The 19,237-nt window shown below is 45.4% G+C and overlaps 2 protein-coding genes across 4 annotated transcripts in view; one reads left to right on the top strand and one right to left on the bottom strand.

Moving 5' to 3' along the window:
- The window catches only part of CACNA2D1 (calcium voltage-gated channel auxiliary subunit alpha2delta 1), a 341,896-nt gene that overhangs the window by 101,265 nt on the left and 221,394 nt on the right, over positions 1 to 19,237 (top strand). The window lies entirely within an intron of this gene.
- On the bottom strand, positions 14,854 to 18,307 carry LOC148594856 (T-cell activation Rho GTPase-activating protein-like). Its single transcript, XM_088523508.1, has 8 exons — positions 18,167 to 18,307; positions 17,777 to 18,101; positions 17,430 to 17,599; positions 17,126 to 17,287; positions 16,717 to 16,826; positions 16,073 to 16,268; positions 15,695 to 15,812; positions 14,854 to 15,350 (listed from the first exon to the last, which is right to left on the bottom strand). Exons 1-8 carry the CDS (start codon positions 18,305 to 18,307, stop codon positions 14,854 to 14,856), a joined length of 1,719 nt encoding a protein of 572 aa, XP_088379634.1.

The following is a 19,237-nucleotide window of genomic DNA, read 5'->3' as shown; positions in this document are numbered from 1 at the left end:
TACTGCTTTTGTTTATGCAAGCAGCCCATTTATCAGCAGAGCTAAGGACAAGTCCTGGAGGTACCTACAGACACACGGGGCACAGAATCTGCTCTCTAGGTCACTTGTGAAGTCAAATCTGTCTAACATGACGATAAACTCTTTAAAATAGACAGTCTATCGCTTATGCCATACGTCCTCTGCGAAGCGATAGCGATGTGGAGAGCAGGCATATGGCGAAAAATACGTCGATCAAAAGTATGCAGAGACTATCAAAAAAAGCAGAGTCTGCATCAGTTATAAATCAATGAAGAAATTTTCTATACAAATCATGGTATGGTATGTATACATATACTGCACAAATATGGGATAGTATTATGGTATGACTGTAATATAATTAACCTATGCAATGGCATTAATTCATTTTTTATTGAAATAGCAGTAAGAGTTTTCCTTCTAAGTTTGGATCACTTAGAAATACTCTTTCAGCCTTTTCAATTTGTCTTTTCCCTTTAAAAACAAGTAATGACAAAGTAATAACTAGGTCATACTGAGATCCCCTAACACTTCAGTACCCCTATGCTAGCAAGCAAGACTTAATACTTAAATGATAGACCTTTAATAAATCTGTAATGGGCGTTTTCAGAAATAGCCCTGGTTAGTTCTGGGTGCCAGAAGACAAGAGTTTCTCTATAACAGAAATTCTCATTTAGTACATATGTAAATAGAAAATCCATATAGTAATTACTTTTAGATGAATTCCAGGAGAATGTCATTTTGTCGGCTTAATTTTCTACTTAAATAAAACTGTTACTTAGAGTAGGAAATATCCATGGTCTCCTAAATATCTGGTGGTTGCTTACGGTTTTCATGGTGAGTAATGCTGCTACACGTTTAAAAAATAGAGCGGTTACAGGCTATGTAAGATAGATCAGAGACAAGGCGGGCTGCACATTGCAGGCAGATTTCTGCCATGGAAAAAAGAGGTTTTAATCTGCAAACACAGTGCAGTGTCAGTTCCTAGGGTCAACTGCTGCTTTGCTCACCCAGGCAGATGTTGTAAATTGCTTTAAAGAGGTGGTGGAATTAAAGTGACAAAAGTAATTTATGCTACCTGAGGTTCTGTTGGCTCCTTTAAAGGGATGAGATGCTCTGCTGAAGTCCTTGAAGACTGCTTGAGCTGGGGAGATATCCGAGTCCACCTCAAATACACCTCCTCAATGACACTCGCTGGTCCTGGAATACACGGAATTTGCACAGCTACCAGGAACTTGCACCCGAGAGCCGGGCTTGTAGCAAAGCCAACCTTGGGCTGGCTTGCCCGAAGAACTTGAGTCCAGGCCGTTTTAAGCGCTTGGGCCTCACGATTAAGGTGCGTGTGTGAGCCGTGCAAGTTCTGCTGTAGGTGAATTCCTAGCTGGGGAAGGTGGTGCAGACAAGGGAAGGCACAAAAAGTATTTTTTTTTTTCTTTATATTCCTGAAAGAGGAGCAGAAAGCCGTTGTCGAAGCTCTTTCCTCCAGCACCTTTCCCAGTTTCTCCAGCACACCGCACGCATCGTTAAACACTCCCTGCGTCTCCCGCCAGTTACTGGATTAATCTTTCACTAACAATCCCTTGTATGGCTATAAGAGAGACATTGTATTTATAAACACACGGCAGGAGTGAGAGGTTTAGCTCAGATCACCACATTAAGGGTGTCCATCTGCACACGCCGGTTGCTCGGACCTTTCCTCGTGTTTCTGTGCTGCATGTTACATTCAGGCATTTAAATGCTAATCCAAGGGTCCTAAGGACTGGTAGTTAAAACAGCTGCACTCGGTATGAACTGCAGCTGTATCAGAGACGGGGCGGGCTGGGAACTGTGCTGCAGCTTGGCTGCAGGGCCCTGTTGGGTGCCTTACGCCAGTAAACAGCAACCCTAGGGAAGCAGCATGTGCCTTTCCGTGCAGGCAGCAGAGCGAGCCACTGCTGCCAGTGCGAGGCAGTCCCATGGGTACATCCAAACCCTGTTGCTCTTTACTGTGTATATAGTTAATTTAGGACAAACAGCAAAAAATTGCTGTGGAAAGGCGGTTTCTAGGTGATCTATTTTGGATATATATTTTTTTTCAGTTTTATGCTAAAAAATGCATAGGGAAAAATGTCTTTCATATACAACTGTTGTCAAGACCAAGGTATTTCTTGATGTGTCCAGAAGCTGAACTTGAGCAACTTAAAAATTGAAAATATCTCCAAAGAGAGGTGGCCATGAGGAAAAAAAAAAAAAAGTGGATTTCAGCAGACTTGAGCTTCCATTCTGGTCCTTTCCGGGGTGCTCCCCTCCTCTGTGACTCCCTTTCCTCCTCTGCTAAAATGGACTGATAGTGTGTGCGCCATGGAGGATTTCCAAATTAATTAATTCTGAAAAGCGTGTTGAGACATTCAGATGGAGAGTACTGTATAATGGCACTTGTATAATTATATACTGCAGAAATGATCCAAGTACCAAAGAGAAGTGGAACACGAAAGAACAGCTAAATTTATCCCAGAAAATGGGTTCAGTAGTTCAGCATTCAGATTTAGATCAGTAGAGCAGCCTCACTGCTGTTGAAAGCCATGTTATCAGCTGGTTTTGGCTGATGTGATCAGCTGTTGAGAAGTACAGTTTTGTGTGTGTCCTACTTATTAACTGAAAGAAGCTTCAGTGTACAATTGGCTTTTTAAAAAAAAATTAAATATTTTTAGCATATTGAGGTGAAAAGTCTTGCACAAATTTTAAGCACTGCAAATGAAATTTGCTCAGAAAAATTTTAAAATCCCCCTTAGGATATGCAAAGATTGGGCCATGTGCAGCAATTTCGTTGTTTACAATTTTCACTACCAAAATGTGATGTAAATGCTAGCGTAATCTGCCAGGTGCACATGGGTAAATGTGGGGATAAATGGGTGTGTTATTTTTAAATTTTGAATTTCAAATTTGAAGTTAGAGGAGTGCTGGAACGTCATGCGTGACACCTAGAACCTCTAGTCTGAAAAAGAGAATTATAAAAACAGCCACTCAGCCTGTTCCTCATAGGCATGGCCGAACTTTCAGCTCGTGTAAACTGAGCTAGTGCTGTTGCAGGTGATGCTGTCCTGTTCTGGGCTATGCACGGAGGTGGAAATGAGCCCACTCTATAACATTAAGCACATGGCATTTCCAGTGCTGCTGTTTAAAAGGCACTTACTTACTCCTTGTGTGCAGTGATTAAAAATACTACGTATTTAAGAACTCTGCAAGTACAGCTCATTTTATAGCACACTAACGATGGTCAGAATTATGCTCTGAAATCCAAAGGGACTTGTGTTTTAGGATGACGTAGTGGAAGTTGAATTTTAGGTAAGTGCTAAAATAAAGGCTGCTTTACTGTGGCGTGAGGAAAGGGATGCGTGGTTAAGTTTTACTCTGTTCACGCCTTCACCACTATATGCTTGTTGTTAAACAAGAGATGAGCAGTGCTATTGCTGCTTATTTGTACTTCAGAGAGAAGATTGTATTTTTCCTTCCATATGCAGACAAATAAGATATCAGTGTTGGAGTGCTTACCAAAAAAGTGGTTTCAAATAAAATCTGTGCCGAGATTCTTCTGGCAACAAAGTCTCCTGGAGAAAAGGAAAAAAAAAAGTCATGAAAGATAAGACTAGTAAAATTGAAAATAAAATAATTAAGTTTTGTTGCTACTCCATGGAATGGGTATTTAAGGATTTCACTGCATTAAATTTTCAAAAAGGAGATCTTCTCTGCCTCTGCAAATTAGCAGTTAATGTATGAAATCGAAAATAACGTGTTACTTCCTGAGATAAAGGCATTACTGCCCAGGTGGAAAGTTTCTAACCGAGGCCATTTATCCGAGCCATTTGCAATGAGTGTATTTTAATTATCACATGTTGGTGAGCACACCACATACCCATGTTTTAAACCCAGAAAACAGCGGCTACGGGCTGCATTTGCCTGCACTTGGTGCCACTGTATGTACATATTTACAGATGCTAATAAATAATAATGAAGTTCGTTGCTTTATTAGAGGTCTTGCTAGCCGACTAACGCCCTGATGGTTTTGCCCTTTGCTCCCCGTTATTTATATATATATATGTGTGTATATACACACACGAGCTGCCCGGGGCGGGAGCCGCTGGCTCGGGGCTTCGGGCGGACGCGGCGCCGCGCGCGCCCGGCAGGTGGCGCTGCAGGAGCGGAGCGGAGCGCGCGCGCGGCGCCGGCGCCGCTGGAGCGGCCGCTTCGGGAGCTGCCCGAGAGGAGGCCGCGGGGAAGCCGCTTTTCCTTGGGATGAGCGATAGGCGCTGGGATGCCAGCGGTGGGCGGGCCGGGGTCGTTCAGGCAGGGGGAGCTGCCTGGGGATGCAGTTTGCCTACGTAGCAGCTGTGAAGCATTAACTCCATAGGTGTAAATAGTGGAATTTGCAGATTTGGGTAATCTTGCCTGCAGATAAGATAAGAACAGGGTGTATAGCCAACAGGTTCAAAGTCGGAGTGCTACATAATTCCCCATAAGAATCCTGCATAAACATGCCAGTGTTCTGTTAAATGTGATGCAGTAGAGGTCACAGCAATAGGAGGAGATCTGGGAAGTGACAGGATTAGGGAAACTGGGATAGAGACAACTTCCAAGAATTTTTTTTATCCTAGAAGTGAAATGTCTAAAAGATGATGTCTGCACATGGATTCTCGAGTTTGGCTACTAAGAGATTATTAGGAACATTAATGATGGTGTCGTCAGTGCATTACAAAGAACAAATCCGATCAGAGATGTCCAGTCCATGTGCCCAATTAACAAGCTGTGCTTAGCTCACATGATACGAGCTCGGAGTTTCTAACGGGGCTTCTGCAGCCCATATTCCTGAAAAGCTTGGCAAGGTTAGACAAGGCAAGACAGCCAAGGAGATGCTTATTCGTAAGTGATGGAAATGGCAGGGAGAGTTTGGGAGACAGAGAATTCCTGGGTGCTTACCGGCCCTCACTGACCCAGGAAAGACTGACGCGTGATAACCTTGTGAGACACCAAATTGGGAGTCACTCTGCCTTGAAGTTGTGACCAGAGATGACTCTTATCCCTGGCTTTGCTCTCTTTGCCTTGTGTTTTGTTTTCTTTAGATATAGGTATTTCAAGATGTGAACCTGTCTAGGAAATTAGGTAACAGACCTGCTGTGCTTTGAAGCAATTGCCTGTTTAAGCACATGCAAAATGGCACTGGTAATATACAGTGTATTAACCTGATGGATGCAAGCAGCCCCTCTGTTGGTAGGAAATAATGTAGCTAATTAAGCCAAGCTCCTGCTTCTGTGCGTCTTTCCGGTGTCTGAGAATTGCTGCTTAGCTCTCGTATCATAAAGTAGCAGTAGCTACATTTTTTATTTCAAAGGTGTTTGCACTTCAGAAGAGGCTAAAGTATCTCTGGTTATAATAATCCACTCGGTCTGTAAAAAGCTAAGGAATCCATTTTCCAGAAAATATAAATGCAGAATTTTATTGGTCCCCAAGTGAAGGTAATTGTGTATCGCAGCATCATGTGGAAACACTCTGGCTTTATCTGTCATTTGTTTTCTTCTCGGAAGCTCTAGTAAAATGCCTCACAGGAGCAGGGATGCTAAGCCTCAAAGGCAAAAAAAAGTTCATTTTGAATGAGAAATAAACAATACTTAATTGAAGAGTTCAAGCAAATTTTGCAGTCCTAACCTCCCCTCACCAGTGGCTGTAAATCCATTTTCTTTTTTGATCTGTCAAAACTCGTTAAAACAGGAAACATTTATCATTCTGCAGATATTTATGTTTTTTTTTTTACTATTAGCCATCAAACCTGTGGCAGTGCTTTATGCTGAGTGCTTTATGCTGGCAGTGCTGAGTTGTGTATGTGTTTCTTTTTAGGTAATATCATACATTCGTTTTGGTAGTTATGATGCCTTCAAAAAAGATGCAGGGAGCTGACACAGGTTTTGTTTTGGATCCAGGATGTTCACTTTGATAACAAGTCAGGTCTGGATACAAGGGAAATACAACTAACTCCTGCTGAGGAGTGGAATTCTTGGTCCTCATGGTAAAACAGCACTAGCCCTAAAGTGAAAATGCTAAAGTTTCCTGTCAGACTCAGCAGAAGCTAAAAATGCCTCCCAGAAATCACACCCGCTTTTCCAGTTGTCCACGTATGTTTCTAGAAGTGTTACGGAGATGAGATACCTAGCACGGGTACACACACGGGACGAACCTGGAGCGGCATTTCCTCCGAGTAGCCTCCTTGCCGCCAACAGTTTGCAAGCCAGGGATTTCCCTGGACACAGATGGTTTTAATTGCATTAATAACCCTCAATAGATTTGCCTTCCATGAGTATATCTAGCCTGCTCTCACCATATGTAAAATTTTAGCTCTGGTAATAATATAAGACAAGTTCTATGGTTTGTGTTTTGTGAAGAAGCATCTCCTCCTCCTCGTTTTGAACTGGCCCCTGTAAACTTGTACTGGAAGAGCCTGATATCAGCCAGACTCTACTCATTCTTTCTGTGCCACCAATAATTTAAAGGTTACTATCACACATTGCCTCAGGGATGTCTTTTCGGAGTTGCTAATAATGCATAGTACGTTGAATGTATAGCAGTAACCATAAAATTATCTTCTCTAATGTGACAACTTAGCCTTGACGTGAATTTTGCTTTGTTTCTGTTCGTAAGCATATTTTACTAGTGATGGGTCTAAGGCTCATGGAGGTGTCATATAATGTTGGGGTTTATTTTTAAATCAGACTTGTCTGTGTATATCCTTATTAAATCTGTTCGTTGTTGTTTTGTCTTTTTTTTTTGTCTAAATAGCTGTTGTAAAGCATTCCAAAGTTGACTAATAAAATGAGCTATGTAATCTTCCTTAAAATAAATGCAAGATGTTTCAGCAATAAATATTTATTACAATTATGCCTGGAAGTTTATTTGGGAGATGCCTGGGTGCTTTAAAGGCAGAGTGGCTTTCTGGGGAAATAGGCAGATATAAAAAAGGAGGAATTATTAATAAAAACAAAACAGAAAGGAGTCTCCAGGTATCATCTACTCAGCAGGACCACTAATTCATAGGCTAAGTTATAATTGGCAGCCCAGGATTCATCCTCTTCTGTAAAGTGATGTTGTATGTGTGTGGGTAACACTGATGACTTGCAAGTACACTAGTGAGAAATAAAACTAATATAAATTTTGGATGGAAATCAATTGAAATTAGAATCAATGGCACAGAGTTTCAAAAGGTAATCTCTAAATTACGTTTTTTTATGTAGTGTGGATGAGGGATGCAATTAAAGAAGATCTCATCTCAGATTTCATCATAGCCCTGTGGAGAGTGAAGCTTCACTAGGGTTATGTTTTCTGCTTCAGGACACAGCGTGATGTACACACTGAAAGCTCACAGATTGCAGTGGTTTGCCTGTGGTTTACGACAGCTTTATTAACAGGGGCATTATGTTCTTTTCCTGATTCTTCCATTTTAAAACCTCCCACATTTTTAGAGGATACAACATACCCTTTCTAAAGGACACATTGAACCTGAGCAGTAGAACCAGGGCTGAAAATCTGCTGGGTATTTGTGATAACATGGGACCTGCTTAAGATCAAAAGTCCCTTTTGATCATGTAGTATATGCCAAGAGCTCATGTTAATGTATTTTGGTGTTGCTATAAGTTATAGAAGTAGAAAGGAAAAAAAGAGATACAGCGAAGTGATATCCTCAAGCAGGCCCCTGGTTTAGTATTCTGGCTGGGCTATGGTGCTGTTCATGGTTTCATAATTTAAGGTTGTCCACGATACTCTGGGGCAGGTTAGTGTCTCACTCGCGGTGCACATCTGCTGTGTAAAGTAAAAAGAAGCTGTTACTGTTAGCAAAAAATTCACTGCGTGAGCATTACAGAGCACCTAAGGAGCATCTCCTGACGTGGCAGTTGCAGGCTATGCATCACTGTCAAGGAGTATGGGAAAATTAAATTAATTGATACAATCTTTCATTCAGAGGTAAACTTAATAGGCAAATTCTTCTCACTATGAGCATATGTTATTTTCTAGTTTTGTGTTTCTAGTGTTTTATGAGCCTCACATCACTAGATCTTATTGAGATGAAGATAAATTTTAATTCTAACTACTTAGCTCAGACTGTCCAGTTTACTCAGATATAATTATAAAATATCAAGGAGTGAAAAGCCAAATTTCAAAGTCCATATAACATTTTTTTTAATTAGTGGCAATTATAACTAAGATCAAGTTAAATCTGTTTCACTCACATGCCTTGGTCATAAAAAAAATAAAATTTTGTTTTTAATAAAGAAAGCGAATGAGCAATGTATCATGTAATGACAGGCTGTGAAGAGCATCAAGTGCCTGAGGAAGTTTAGAAACAACCCAGGAAAATGGAATTATTTAATGGGATAATAAAGGAACAGAAGAACAATAGCTTGGGGACAAAGTGTGGACAAGAGATGTTACTTTTTTCAGAAAGTGAATCATCTTCCCTTTCATTTTTAATTATCAAGGATGAATTGTATGTCTGGTTTTATCACAGCTGAATAAAAATCCTGCGGTGATGGGGAGTTTTATTTATAATGGGGCACTTTAGTATGCCACTATATCAATTTTTGCTTGGTTCTGGTTACATAATATTTCAGGAGTCTCTGATTAAGCCATTATTAATCTTATTTTGTGAGCCTTGTTACATCTGCAGTGCTGGTTCTGCCTCTCAAATGAGGCTATCGTCAAAGCTATCAGCATTTGTCCTGAAATTTGATTAAGTTGATAATGTTGGCAAGCCAGAATATGTGCTATTAAACAGGCTTTCTCAGTGGTATTAAAGCACTACACAAAAATAAACTTAAGACAAAAGTTAATCATAAAAGTAACTCCTCATCATAAAAAATACTATTACTTGTTCTAAATAGTCCTAGTTCATGTCATGAAAAGCTATTTAGTTATTTCATCTTCTTATGATGAATGAAGCTTAACTGGTTAACTCAATATTAAAAAAAAATTAAAAAGTCCTTCTTTTTATGTAACTCAAAAGAGAATAATTAAAAGGCATCTTACTAGTCATTGCATCTTAAGGCATCTTAAAACTCATTGCTAAAAACATATAAGGAATCTTACATTTCTGATTAACAATCCATATGCTTGTTACTCCAATTCTTTTTGGATAGGCAGCAGTCAAGTCTTCTTTCCTCTTCTGAGTCCAAAAGAGTTGTATAAACAAAACATCCAGAAAACTGCAAACCTTTTTTTTTTTGTAGCAGAGCTGCTTGACAGCAACAGTTACAGAGGTGTGATGTTAATCAGACCATAGAAAAAAAGTGTTTCATATCTTTAGGAAAAATGGTTGATTAGAGAGAAGTTTTTCCTTATGTTCATCCCTTCTATGGATGGAAAAATAGAACTAATTTAGAGTGTAAAATTATTGAAGAGGCAGCTTATATTGCAGTAACTGCTCACATGCACAATCTTACCTCAGTTTTCCTTACTCAAACACATAGTTTTAACCTGAAGGCTCAGCAGTGTCACCTGTAGTGGGATCTCACCGAGGGCAGGATTTGAAACAAGGAACTTTCTCCTCTCCTGCTGTAGATAGTATATTGATCCTGGAGACGGATAGTTCACCTACGTTCCCAGACACCTTGCACAGACAGTGTTATTTTCTTTCAATCTATTTAGGAGAATAAAACACGTGAAGAAAAATTTAGCTTGCCTCGTAACTGATTCCTCTGTCTTAAGGTTTTCTACTTAGATATTTGTGAAATTATCCAAATGAATGCATAGTGTTAGCCTGTAGAAAGAGACATCTTCCTTATCCAACAGAATATTGCCATTTCCCCTACTGTGCAATGTTATTGGAAAACAATTATCCAAAAGATTAATATTATCACAAAACTTGCTGTTAAAGCAATAGTTCCAGTTAGTCTTTTCAAAGCTGGCATCCTGCCAAGGAAACAAGCTCTATGTAAAACTGAAGGCACGCATAGCAAAGCTATCTAATAGATAAAATGCATTTATGCTGAAACTCATTCTCCTCCCCATGCTTCGTGAGCTCTGGAACAATGTCATTAATTATCATGGCTAATTTCTTCCCCTACTATCTCAATTTGGTCTTTCGTGCTTCATAACCCATACCATACGTTCCTGTAGTACTTGCACAGTGTCTCGCTTCATCTCATTTTGGTAATTATTCTCCTAAGCATTGCCAAGGTCTGGATTTGAGCAGCTGAGTGACTAAAATATTTATTTGTCAAACCATATTCACTCCTACCATGTATTTGCTATCACTGAGCTCCCAACCCTGTGCTAGCTTAGGTGACAGATACAAAAATGTGAAAGTCAACAAAGTGTTTCACACAGGGAGAAAAGCAAAGGCTTTGGTGGTCATTGCTGCATGTGAAAATCGCGTAGATACTAACAGGCAAATCCAAAGCTCCTGCTTTCTTGCCAGGACTCAGTACTTGCTGTTTGACACAATTATAATGTTAAAATTTGCATGAATGGGAAAAGATTTTTCCTGGAGTCCTGTGGAATGAGGGCACCACCCTATTTGAAATAACTGGTATTGAACACAATCACCAATACCATAAAATTGAGAGGTGTATGTTTTTCTAGAGCCATGTTATTTTCATTTAACCATCAGATGCGCTGTTGTTGAAATCTAAGTGATTTTGACTCTACCAAGTAAACCATTCAGAATTCTTACAGATTTTATATAAACAAGATACTGACTTGAACATGATTCGTAAAATGTCTTCCAGTTTTCTTTACATGCATATTCTGCCTGATTTTAAAAGCTGTTCACATTAAAATCACAATCTGGAGAAAGGATATTCAAAATATTCAATATCAAAAACAACAACAACGAAAGTTACTTGCACTGCACTTCCAGCCACATTGCACTTGGTTTAAGGTCTGATGTGCCAACAGTCACCAGAGTTTGCCTTCCAGAAAGTTGGCCTGAGGAAGGCCTTCTCTGCCTCAATGCTGTATAGTCTTCAGTGTTTGCCGTTCATATTTATTTAAACTTGACTAATATTTCTGTTTTGTACATCTCGAAGAGACTATTTAGAAGCTGTTTTGTATGATATGTAGAAATCCATTAAGATAGAAATCCAGTGTCTGATGATCCAGAAAGAAATATCTATTTAATATTTTCAGATTTGAAACTATTTAAAAGCTTCAGATATTTAAAGTTTCATGAGACATACACAGCTTTACCTTTCTTAGAAACGTAGAATAATTTAGGGTCAAAGGCAACTCGGGAAGATATCTGGTCGAACCTCCAGTAAAGGCAAAGAATATGAATACAAATTTGAGATATAGATGAATAACTAATTAACAATTTTCCAGCTGATTTCCCAGTCTGATCATACTTCCTTCAGTCAGGTATCTAATCTATTATCTGGTGATAGTGGATTAAGGAGAAGAGTGTTCATCTTTTTAATATTTCAGTAAATTCACTTAATTTCCAAAGAGCCGCATGACTGTGTCCAGACCTATAATTTAGTATGAGGTTTAAATAAGAAAATGATAAGGAGAAGAGTTGGGTATTTATCCCCGATTACTGGAAAAATCTGTGTGGAATATTCTGATACAAATGGAATTACAACTCTGCCAAAGTGAAGCTTTCTTTTAAGGTTTCTTTCAGCTCATGGCAGCTTGTGGCTCCTTGCTGTGTGAAAAACTGGCTGGATGGCCAGGCCCAGGGAGTGGTGGTGAATGGAGTTAAAATCCAGCTGGTAACCAGTCACAAGCAGTTGGGTCTGGTCCTCTTTAATATCTTTATTGATAGGGGATGAGAGGATTGAGTGCACCCTCAGCAAATTTGCAGATGACACCAAGCTCAAAGGAACAGTAGATCTGCTTGACAGTAGGAAGGCTCTGCAGAGGGATCTGGACAGGCTGGATCGATGGGCTGAGACCAACTGGTTCAATAAAACGAAGTACAGGGTCCTGCACTTGGGTCACAACAACCCCATGCAGCGCTACAGGCTTGAGGCAGCGTGGCAGGACAGCTTCATGGCTGAAAAGAATCTGCGGGTGTTGTTTGGCAGCCAGCTGAACATGGGCCAGCAGCGTGCCCAGGTGGCCAAGGAGGCCAACGGCAGCCTGGCTTGTATCAAGAACAGTGTAGCCAGCAGGACCAGGGAAGTGATCGTCCCCCTGCACCCGGCCCTGCTGAGGCCGCGCCTTGAATACTGTGGCCAGTTTTGGGCCCGTCGCTACAGGAAAGACATGCAGGGGCTGGAGCTTGTCCAAAGAAGGGCAACGAGGCTGGTGAAGGGGCTGGAGCACAGACCTTATGAGGAAGGGTCTGGAGCACAAAGCTCATGTGGAGCAGCTTATGTGGGAGGAGGGGTCTGGTGAAGGCCTGAGCAGAGACCTTAGCACTGTCTATAACTACCTGGAAGGAGGTTGTAGCGAGGCGGAGGTTGAGCTGTTCTCCAAAACAGCTACCAATAGGCCAAGAGGAAATGGCCTCAGTTGCATCAGGGGAGGTTCAGGTTAGATATTAAGAAAAATTTCTACACAGAAAGAGTGGTAAAGCACTGGAACAGGCTGCCCAGGGAAGTGGTGGAGTCACCGTCTCTGGCAGTGTTCAAGAAACGTGTAGATGAGGACATGGTTTCGCAGGCATGGTGGTGATGGGTTTGCGATTGGACATGATGATCTTGAAGGTCTTTTCCAACCATAAGGACTTTATGATTCTAATACTATAAGAATGAGATAGAAATTAATTAATTTTCTAAGAAAAGATATTTAAGGTGACGTCCAGAAAGCTGAGATATGGTCTATCAGGATGAAAAAAAAAATAGTGCGGATAAAAGAAAAAAGTGCTGAGTTTTTTTTTTTATTGTTTTCAAGTCTATAAGCTTTGCAGCCCTACAAGCTCTCTTTCATAGGCATTTACATGGTCCTTTCCTGGACAAGTGATCAGAAACAAGTAATGAAAATAATAGAATCACATTTGCCCATAAAAGGCACGACTCATTATCTGTATTTTTTTCAATCACAAAGACAGAGGACTTGTAAGAGATTCATGGGATCAAATGCTAGAGTGAAGTGGACTTTGCTGATACATATGAATTTGCCTCCTCGCCACGCGCTCTGCTTCTTTGATGCTTCCCCATGGCCACCTTCTTTTTCCTCTTTTCTCTCTTCTCTTTTCTCTCTTCTGTCTTTTCTTTCTCTGTTCTCTTTTTTCTTTCCTTTCCTCTTCTTTCTTCCTTTTATTTTCTTAATTGCAGTCCTTTCCCCCATTTGCTCTCTTTGCCTTTCCATTCCTGTTTCTTTTCTGTCTCGTTCCTTTTTTTTTGTTGCTGCCTTTTCCCCCTTTTTTCTCCTTTTTCTCGTCTTTCTCTCTTGTTTTTGTTTTCGTTTCTTTCCCTGCTTTTCATTCTCACATTTTTGTTTGCTTTTTTGTATATTCTTTCTTTCCTGCTGCCTTCCGTAATTCCATGCTTTATTTTCTCTTTTTCACTTTCCTTTTTGCTTGCCATTTTTTTATTTCCCGTCCATTTTGATTTCCATTATTGTTTCCTTTTTTCTTGCTATCCTTTTTCCTGATTGCTTTCCTCTTGCTTGATAGATTGCATTCCCTTTGGGTTGTTATCCCTTGACTTTGTTTCCTTTTTTTCTTTCCTTTATGTCTCCATTTTTTACTTTTCTCTTTTCACGATTCCTTTTTTTTTCTTTTTTTCTTTTTCTTCCTTCTTCTTTCCTTTTCTATTCTTTCCATTTCCTTTTTCTTTGCATTTTCTCTATACTCTGTTTCCTTTCTCTCTTCTTAGTGGTTTTCTTTCCTTGCTTTTCTTTGGGATTCCTTGATCTTCTTGAAGCTGCTTTGCTTTCCAGTTTTCCTGATATTGGACTTTTCCAGCCTCTTGTCTCTTCCGTTTTCTTCTTTTCTTCATTCTCTGCTCTCCTCCATCTTCTTTCTCACCCATCCTTTTCCTCTTTCTTTTCTTTCCTGTTTCCTCTCCTTCTTTCTTCATTCTTTCATTTTCCTTCTGGCCTCCCATGAGACCCACGCTCAGATGGTTCCAACAGCAGAGCACAGCGGTTACTCTCCTTGCAGCTTTGAGGTCTTCTTGCCTCCTAGAAGCTTTCCTTTTCTTTCCAGGCAGTGTGAGTGACTCTCACGGAGGACATGTACAGATAATGTAGCGGTGACTGCAGTTAGGATGTCACCTTACGCAGACAGAAAGCCCCAGTCCAAGACCTCTAGCTGCGTGGTTGCACGTGAGGAGAGAATGGAAGTGCATGTGCCAGACAGGCTGGGTGCTGCCTTTGTGCACAGCCTGCGCCTGCTGTTCCCACGGGACCGGAGAGGAAACGGTGTTGGCTCAGCCGGAGGGGTGGCTGCACACAAAGTGGGATATTGCAGGGTGTGCAGCCCATGTTGCTTCCGCCGAGGCCATGCTGGCTCCTCAGCACAGGGTCACCTGCCTGTGTTTAAGCAGAGCTCTGCGCTTTGCCCTGGGGCTTTAGCTCTCTACAAGCACCTGCTACCCCCAGGTTGGGATGGTGCTTCTGCAACTAAATGGCACCACAATCTCAGGGGGATCTACATTTGTGAGGGGTATTTGTCTTTATTGCCTATTTTCTTTTTCCTTTTGATTTTTTTTTTCTTATTTCTTTTCCTGTCTGCTTCTTTCTTCTTTGTTTATCTTCCTTGCCATCCTCCTCCTTGAAGCTCCTCCTCCTCCTCCTTTCACCTCAGCCTGCCCAGGTGCGTAAGCTGTTTGCCCGTCGCGATGCTCACAGCTTCCTCAGTGCATGGCCATGGCCTCCTGGGCTCTGGTGGCTCCTGGCCCAGCTGTGGCACACAAGAGCATGGCCGCTGGCTGCTCACATTGTTCTGGTGGCCCAGCAGGCGCCAGAGGGCATGGGGGCTGGCCGCAGGAATGTCTTGGAGGGGCGCTGGTAACCTGGCAAGGCGCTGTCCAGGGAGCGCGTGGAGGCTGCTCGGGGTGGAGAGCCCCGGGGGAGCTGCGCAGGCAGCGGGGCAGGCTGTTTCTCCAGGGCCTTCCCCAAGCACGGCCCGTGCTGCCCAACAGCAACGTTGTGAGCACTGCTGCTGCGCTCCTGGTGCCTTGTGCTGCCTTGCAGGCACTCCCGGGTGGACAGGGCTGGTGCTGAGAAGCTCCTCTCCATGGTGCTGTGCTGCATTTCCCCCGCAGGCAGCAGCAGCGGAGGGGCAGAGGCACAGGCTGCAACGGCCCTGCTGCCGCTGGGGCTTCTGGCACGGGGCTGGTGCTGCCTCTCGCAGGCTGCGGGTCCATGTGCAGCTTCAGGCTCGGGGCTGCTGCTGCCCACAGCGTCTTCCTGAGCAGCCCCGGGGGATCCTGTGGGCAGAAAGAGCCCGTTAGCTACTTCTGAGTGGCTCTCTACAGGCAAAAGGGGGCTTTGCTGGTGGGACCGGACAGTCCTGGCAGATGGCAAGCTGCAGCCTTAGCCCCTCGGGAGGTGAGGAGCACTTCAGGAGACACAAGAGCCCCCCGAGGCCAACATCCTGCATGGACAGAGTGCAGTTCTAGCCCACAGTGAGCAATGCTGCAAAAAGCTGAGCTCCACCAGGGTTTAACATCAGGGGGGCCTTGTGTGACGTGAGCGTGGTTCTTCTCAACTTCTGGCAAGTGCTGCCAGACTAAAGCCCCGGCAGGAGCCATTGAACCCTCTGCACACAAACCTGCGGAGCTGCCGCTGTCCTCGCAGGGCTCCTCAGCAGAGGAGCTGTCAGGGAAGGCCACGTCCTCCCCGAATATTGCTGCGTGGTTGTCGATGAGGACCTCCACCAGCACGGCCACCTGCACACACAAACCATGGGCGTCAGGCAAAGGGCTGCAAAGGCATCAGCGCTGTTTGCTGCTCCCCACTGCTGTTTCTGTTCCCAGAGCTGTAGCTCTGTGGCTGCAGTCAGAGCTCTGCCTGTCAGGTTGCAGGTTGCCAAGCGCAGGGGCACCCCCGCGCTCCCAGGGGCTGCTGCTGCTTTTCCAGTGGCTGTGGCTTGTGTGGACCTGGCTCAGAGGGGCCCAACGCAAGAAGCTCCCTGGCGACTTCCACACACCTTGTTGTTCATCTCAACCTGCAGCTGCAGGGGCAGCGTGCTGTCCAGGCCTGGGCCCAGCATGCTGGGCCCGATGCAGATGGCCAGGTTTCTGGAGGTCATCTTGTTAGTTGATGCTCCCTGGCTGATGGTGTGGAGCGTGGCAAGCAAGGTGCCCAGCAAGAGGCGGTTTGCCTGGGGCAGGTCCTGAGCCACCCTGTGTGAACACAAACACAAGGCACCCTCATTTCAGGAGGCCGTGGCTGCTGTTGCTTACTGTGAGCAAGAAGTCTCAAGGAAGCTGCCCCAAATGACGGTGCATCCTCCACAGAGAGCCAGGGCCCTGCTTTTTGTGTCCCGTGGAGCAGCTGAGCAGCTGCTGAAATGCAAGGTCTGCAAGAGCAAGATCTTCACTAAAAGGCAGGCATCTCAGCACAGTGCCTGCTTTTCAGGACATGGCCAGCGTGAGGAAAGGAGAGCTTTTCAGGAGACGTGCTAGCAGGCTTTGGAACGACCCAAGAACGCCTGGGGCTGTGTTGTGTTCTCCCAGCACTAGCTTGCCGACAGCAACCTTGATGGCTCTTTGCAAGAGCCTGCCCATTGCCAGAGGGGACCCTGAGCTCTCCCAGACACTCCAGAACGCTGTCACTGCCGACAGCACTTACTCTTTGAGCTCGGCAATCTTCTGCTCCTTGCTTGCCGTCTCCAGAGCGAGCATCCATCTATCATAGAGGGCCACGGACAGGAGCATGGAGGGGATATTCCGTAGGAAATCCTGCAAGGCCAAGATATGGAGATGAGGCTGTGGACATGAGCCCTGAGCCTAGAGGGAGCATCCATGGCACTTGGGCTCCTAGGCGGCAGCTTGCTTTGAGCTCCCTGCTCTCCAGGGTGAGCATGAGCACTGCACAAGCTGCTCCAGTCCCTGCCCCGTTGGCGCAGGCTTGGCTGAGTGCAGGCACAGCCCTCGTTCCCATGAGCCTCCATTGCAGCCGCAAATCGCCCTCTTCCTCCCAGAGGAGGCAGCTGGGGAGGAGGAGGAGGAGGAATGAGCTGCAGGGCAGGAGAGGTCACCTTTAAGAGAGCAGCCAGGAGGTTCACTGGCTTGCTCTCCAACTCCACATGGACTCCTGTGTTGAGGGCCTCCCTTAGCTCCCGCCGATCCTTCTCGCTCGCCGCGATGCGGAAGACGCCCTCTGTGGCAGGTCCCTCTCTGTTCAGGATGGCCAGGAGATCCTGCCAGGAGAAGCCAACAGGGATGCAGAAAGGGATGGGATCCTGGGATGCAGAAAGGCCGCTAGTGCTGGGAACTGAGCTTGGGCCTGGCTGCAGAGAAGTGCATGTGGAGGCCAGGTCCCCAGTGGCCTGTTTGATGTACCTGAACTGGCTGGGGAAGGCTCCCCTCTTCCCCACAGAGCCGTTCCAGAGGCTGCCCAAAGAGCGCGCTCTGGAGGACAGGCTCTGGCTGCTCCGGGCCGTTCCCGCTGGCAGAGCTGCGTCTGCGGGAAAACGGCCACCGGAACCTCCTCCTCCGGAGAGGCCCGCGAGCTGCTGGCGAGAGGAAAGCAGGAGTGACTTCCAAAGCAGGGGCAGAGCTGTGTGCGAGCAGCGCCGAGAGCTGCCGCCTGCGAAGCAGAGCAGAGCAGCGCGGGGCTCTGCGCGGGGCTCCGTGGGGAGCGCTAAGGGAGAGGGCAGCTGCTCCACTGCTCTTCCCAGCCCACTCACCGGGCACACGGCAGAGTCCATCCTCAGGAGCCGCGGGGACCACGGCAGCTCCTTGTGCAGAACCAGCCTGCAAGAAACGGGCTCCGTTCACAGGGCCGCCCGCAGCAGTGAAGGCTGCAGGAGCCCCGCAGAGCCAGCCCTGCCGGCCACAGCCCCCGGGCGCTTTGCGGGGCTGGAGGGTGCTGCGAAGGAGCAGCCCCACACAAGGTGCCCAAACGTGGCCCAGGGCAGCCACTGGCTCTGCCTCTGGCTGGGGCAGCTTCTCCCAGGCTGCCCCACTGGGCAGCAGCTGCTGTCTCCAGCCCTTCGGCCCCTGTCCCCTCCCCTGGGAAACACAGATATCTCCTGGCAGCATCCACAAGGGACAGGGCAGTGGGAGCAGCCGCTCACCTCTGCCCTAAAGGAGGATTCCCTGCCCACAATCCCGATCTTGGTGCCATGCACCGTGGAGCCAGAGGCCCCAGACGAGGCCTGCGAGCTGGGAGCGGGGTCGGGAGAGCCCCGCGCGCCGCAGCAGATGATCTGCCCCATAGTGCTGCAAAGGGCCAGATGAGCACGCCGAGCAGCACCAGGAGCTGAGCAGGCCTGAAAAACACCGGGACCGCTGTCCCCCGTGCGTAATAGTGCCACTCAGCTGGGAGCCCACGTCTCCCTGCTCTCTCACGCCGGCACAGCAACGCACTGGGGCACGGGCGGGCGCTGCAGGCAGAGGCCACCTCTGTGCCACTGACACACATTGTGATGCGCTGGCCGCTCTGTGATGTGCTGGGGAGCAGGACACAGGGGTGCTGGAGGCAGGGGCAGCCTGCCTGCATGGCTGCAATGGTCCTGCAGGTCCTGGCACAGCTAGAGCAGCTTTGGAGTTGTCCAGCAGGAGGGCCTGTTCCGCTACAAAACCAGGGCCCAGACAGTGCCCCACAATCCCAACTTCCACAAGTCCTCTGTACTCATCAATCTAGAGGCCAGCCTCCTCTTCAGGTGTCTCAGTGTAGCTTGAACACGGGAAAGGGAGAGGGAAAGAATTACCATTTGAACCTGCAAGATGAGTTCCTCAAATCGTTCTCACTAGGCATTCCAAAACACATGTGCATATTCATCAATGGAACTATTGCCTGCAACAGAGCAGGTGTCTTTTAGCAGTACTGGGAGTTGGTTGGTGAGTAGTGATAAAAATAGACATACTTTGAAATAAGGAAATAATTGTTTGCCTGGAATAAAAGCATTAACTGCAAATGCCTTTTGACTCAAAGATGATTGTTACTTCGGTTTTCTGAGAAGAGATTTTGGGCTGACAATGATCTGCACCCCTTTTCTAATTGTGGGCTCTTTGGCAGGTTCCATCGTTGTCCTCCTGTTAGGGACTGCACAACCCACGTGCTCTATCTCAAAGTCACCACCCAACTTCAGATTTGGGCACTTAACCTGTTTTTCTAGTTTACAGATTACATTTCCTTTCACATG

The sequence above is a fragment of the Tinamus guttatus genome, unplaced genomic scaffold (assembly GCF_059628265.1).
Source record: "Tinamus guttatus ecotype Peru unplaced genomic scaffold, ASM5962826v1 Tinamus_guttatus_pri_ptg000193l, whole genome shotgun sequence".
In the NCBI taxonomy this organism is placed as follows: domain Eukaryota; kingdom Metazoa; phylum Chordata; class Aves; order Tinamiformes; family Tinamidae; genus Tinamus; species Tinamus guttatus.
This window is presented reverse-complemented; position numbering and strand designations above follow the sequence as displayed.

Coding starts and splice junctions, on each gene's coding strand:
- LOC148594856 (XM_088523508.1), bottom strand. CDS start 18,307: ATGGGGCAGATCATCTGCTGCGGCGCGCGGGGCTCTCCCGACCCCGCT. Junction 18,102..18,166: donor AATCCTCCTTTAGGGCAGAG/GTGAGCGGCTGC, acceptor TGTGTTTCCCAG/GGGAGGGGACAGGGGCCGAA. Junction 15,351..15,694: donor GGACAGCGGCAGCTCCGCAG/GTTTGTGTGCAG, acceptor TTCTGCCCACAG/GATCCCCCGGGGCTGCTCAG.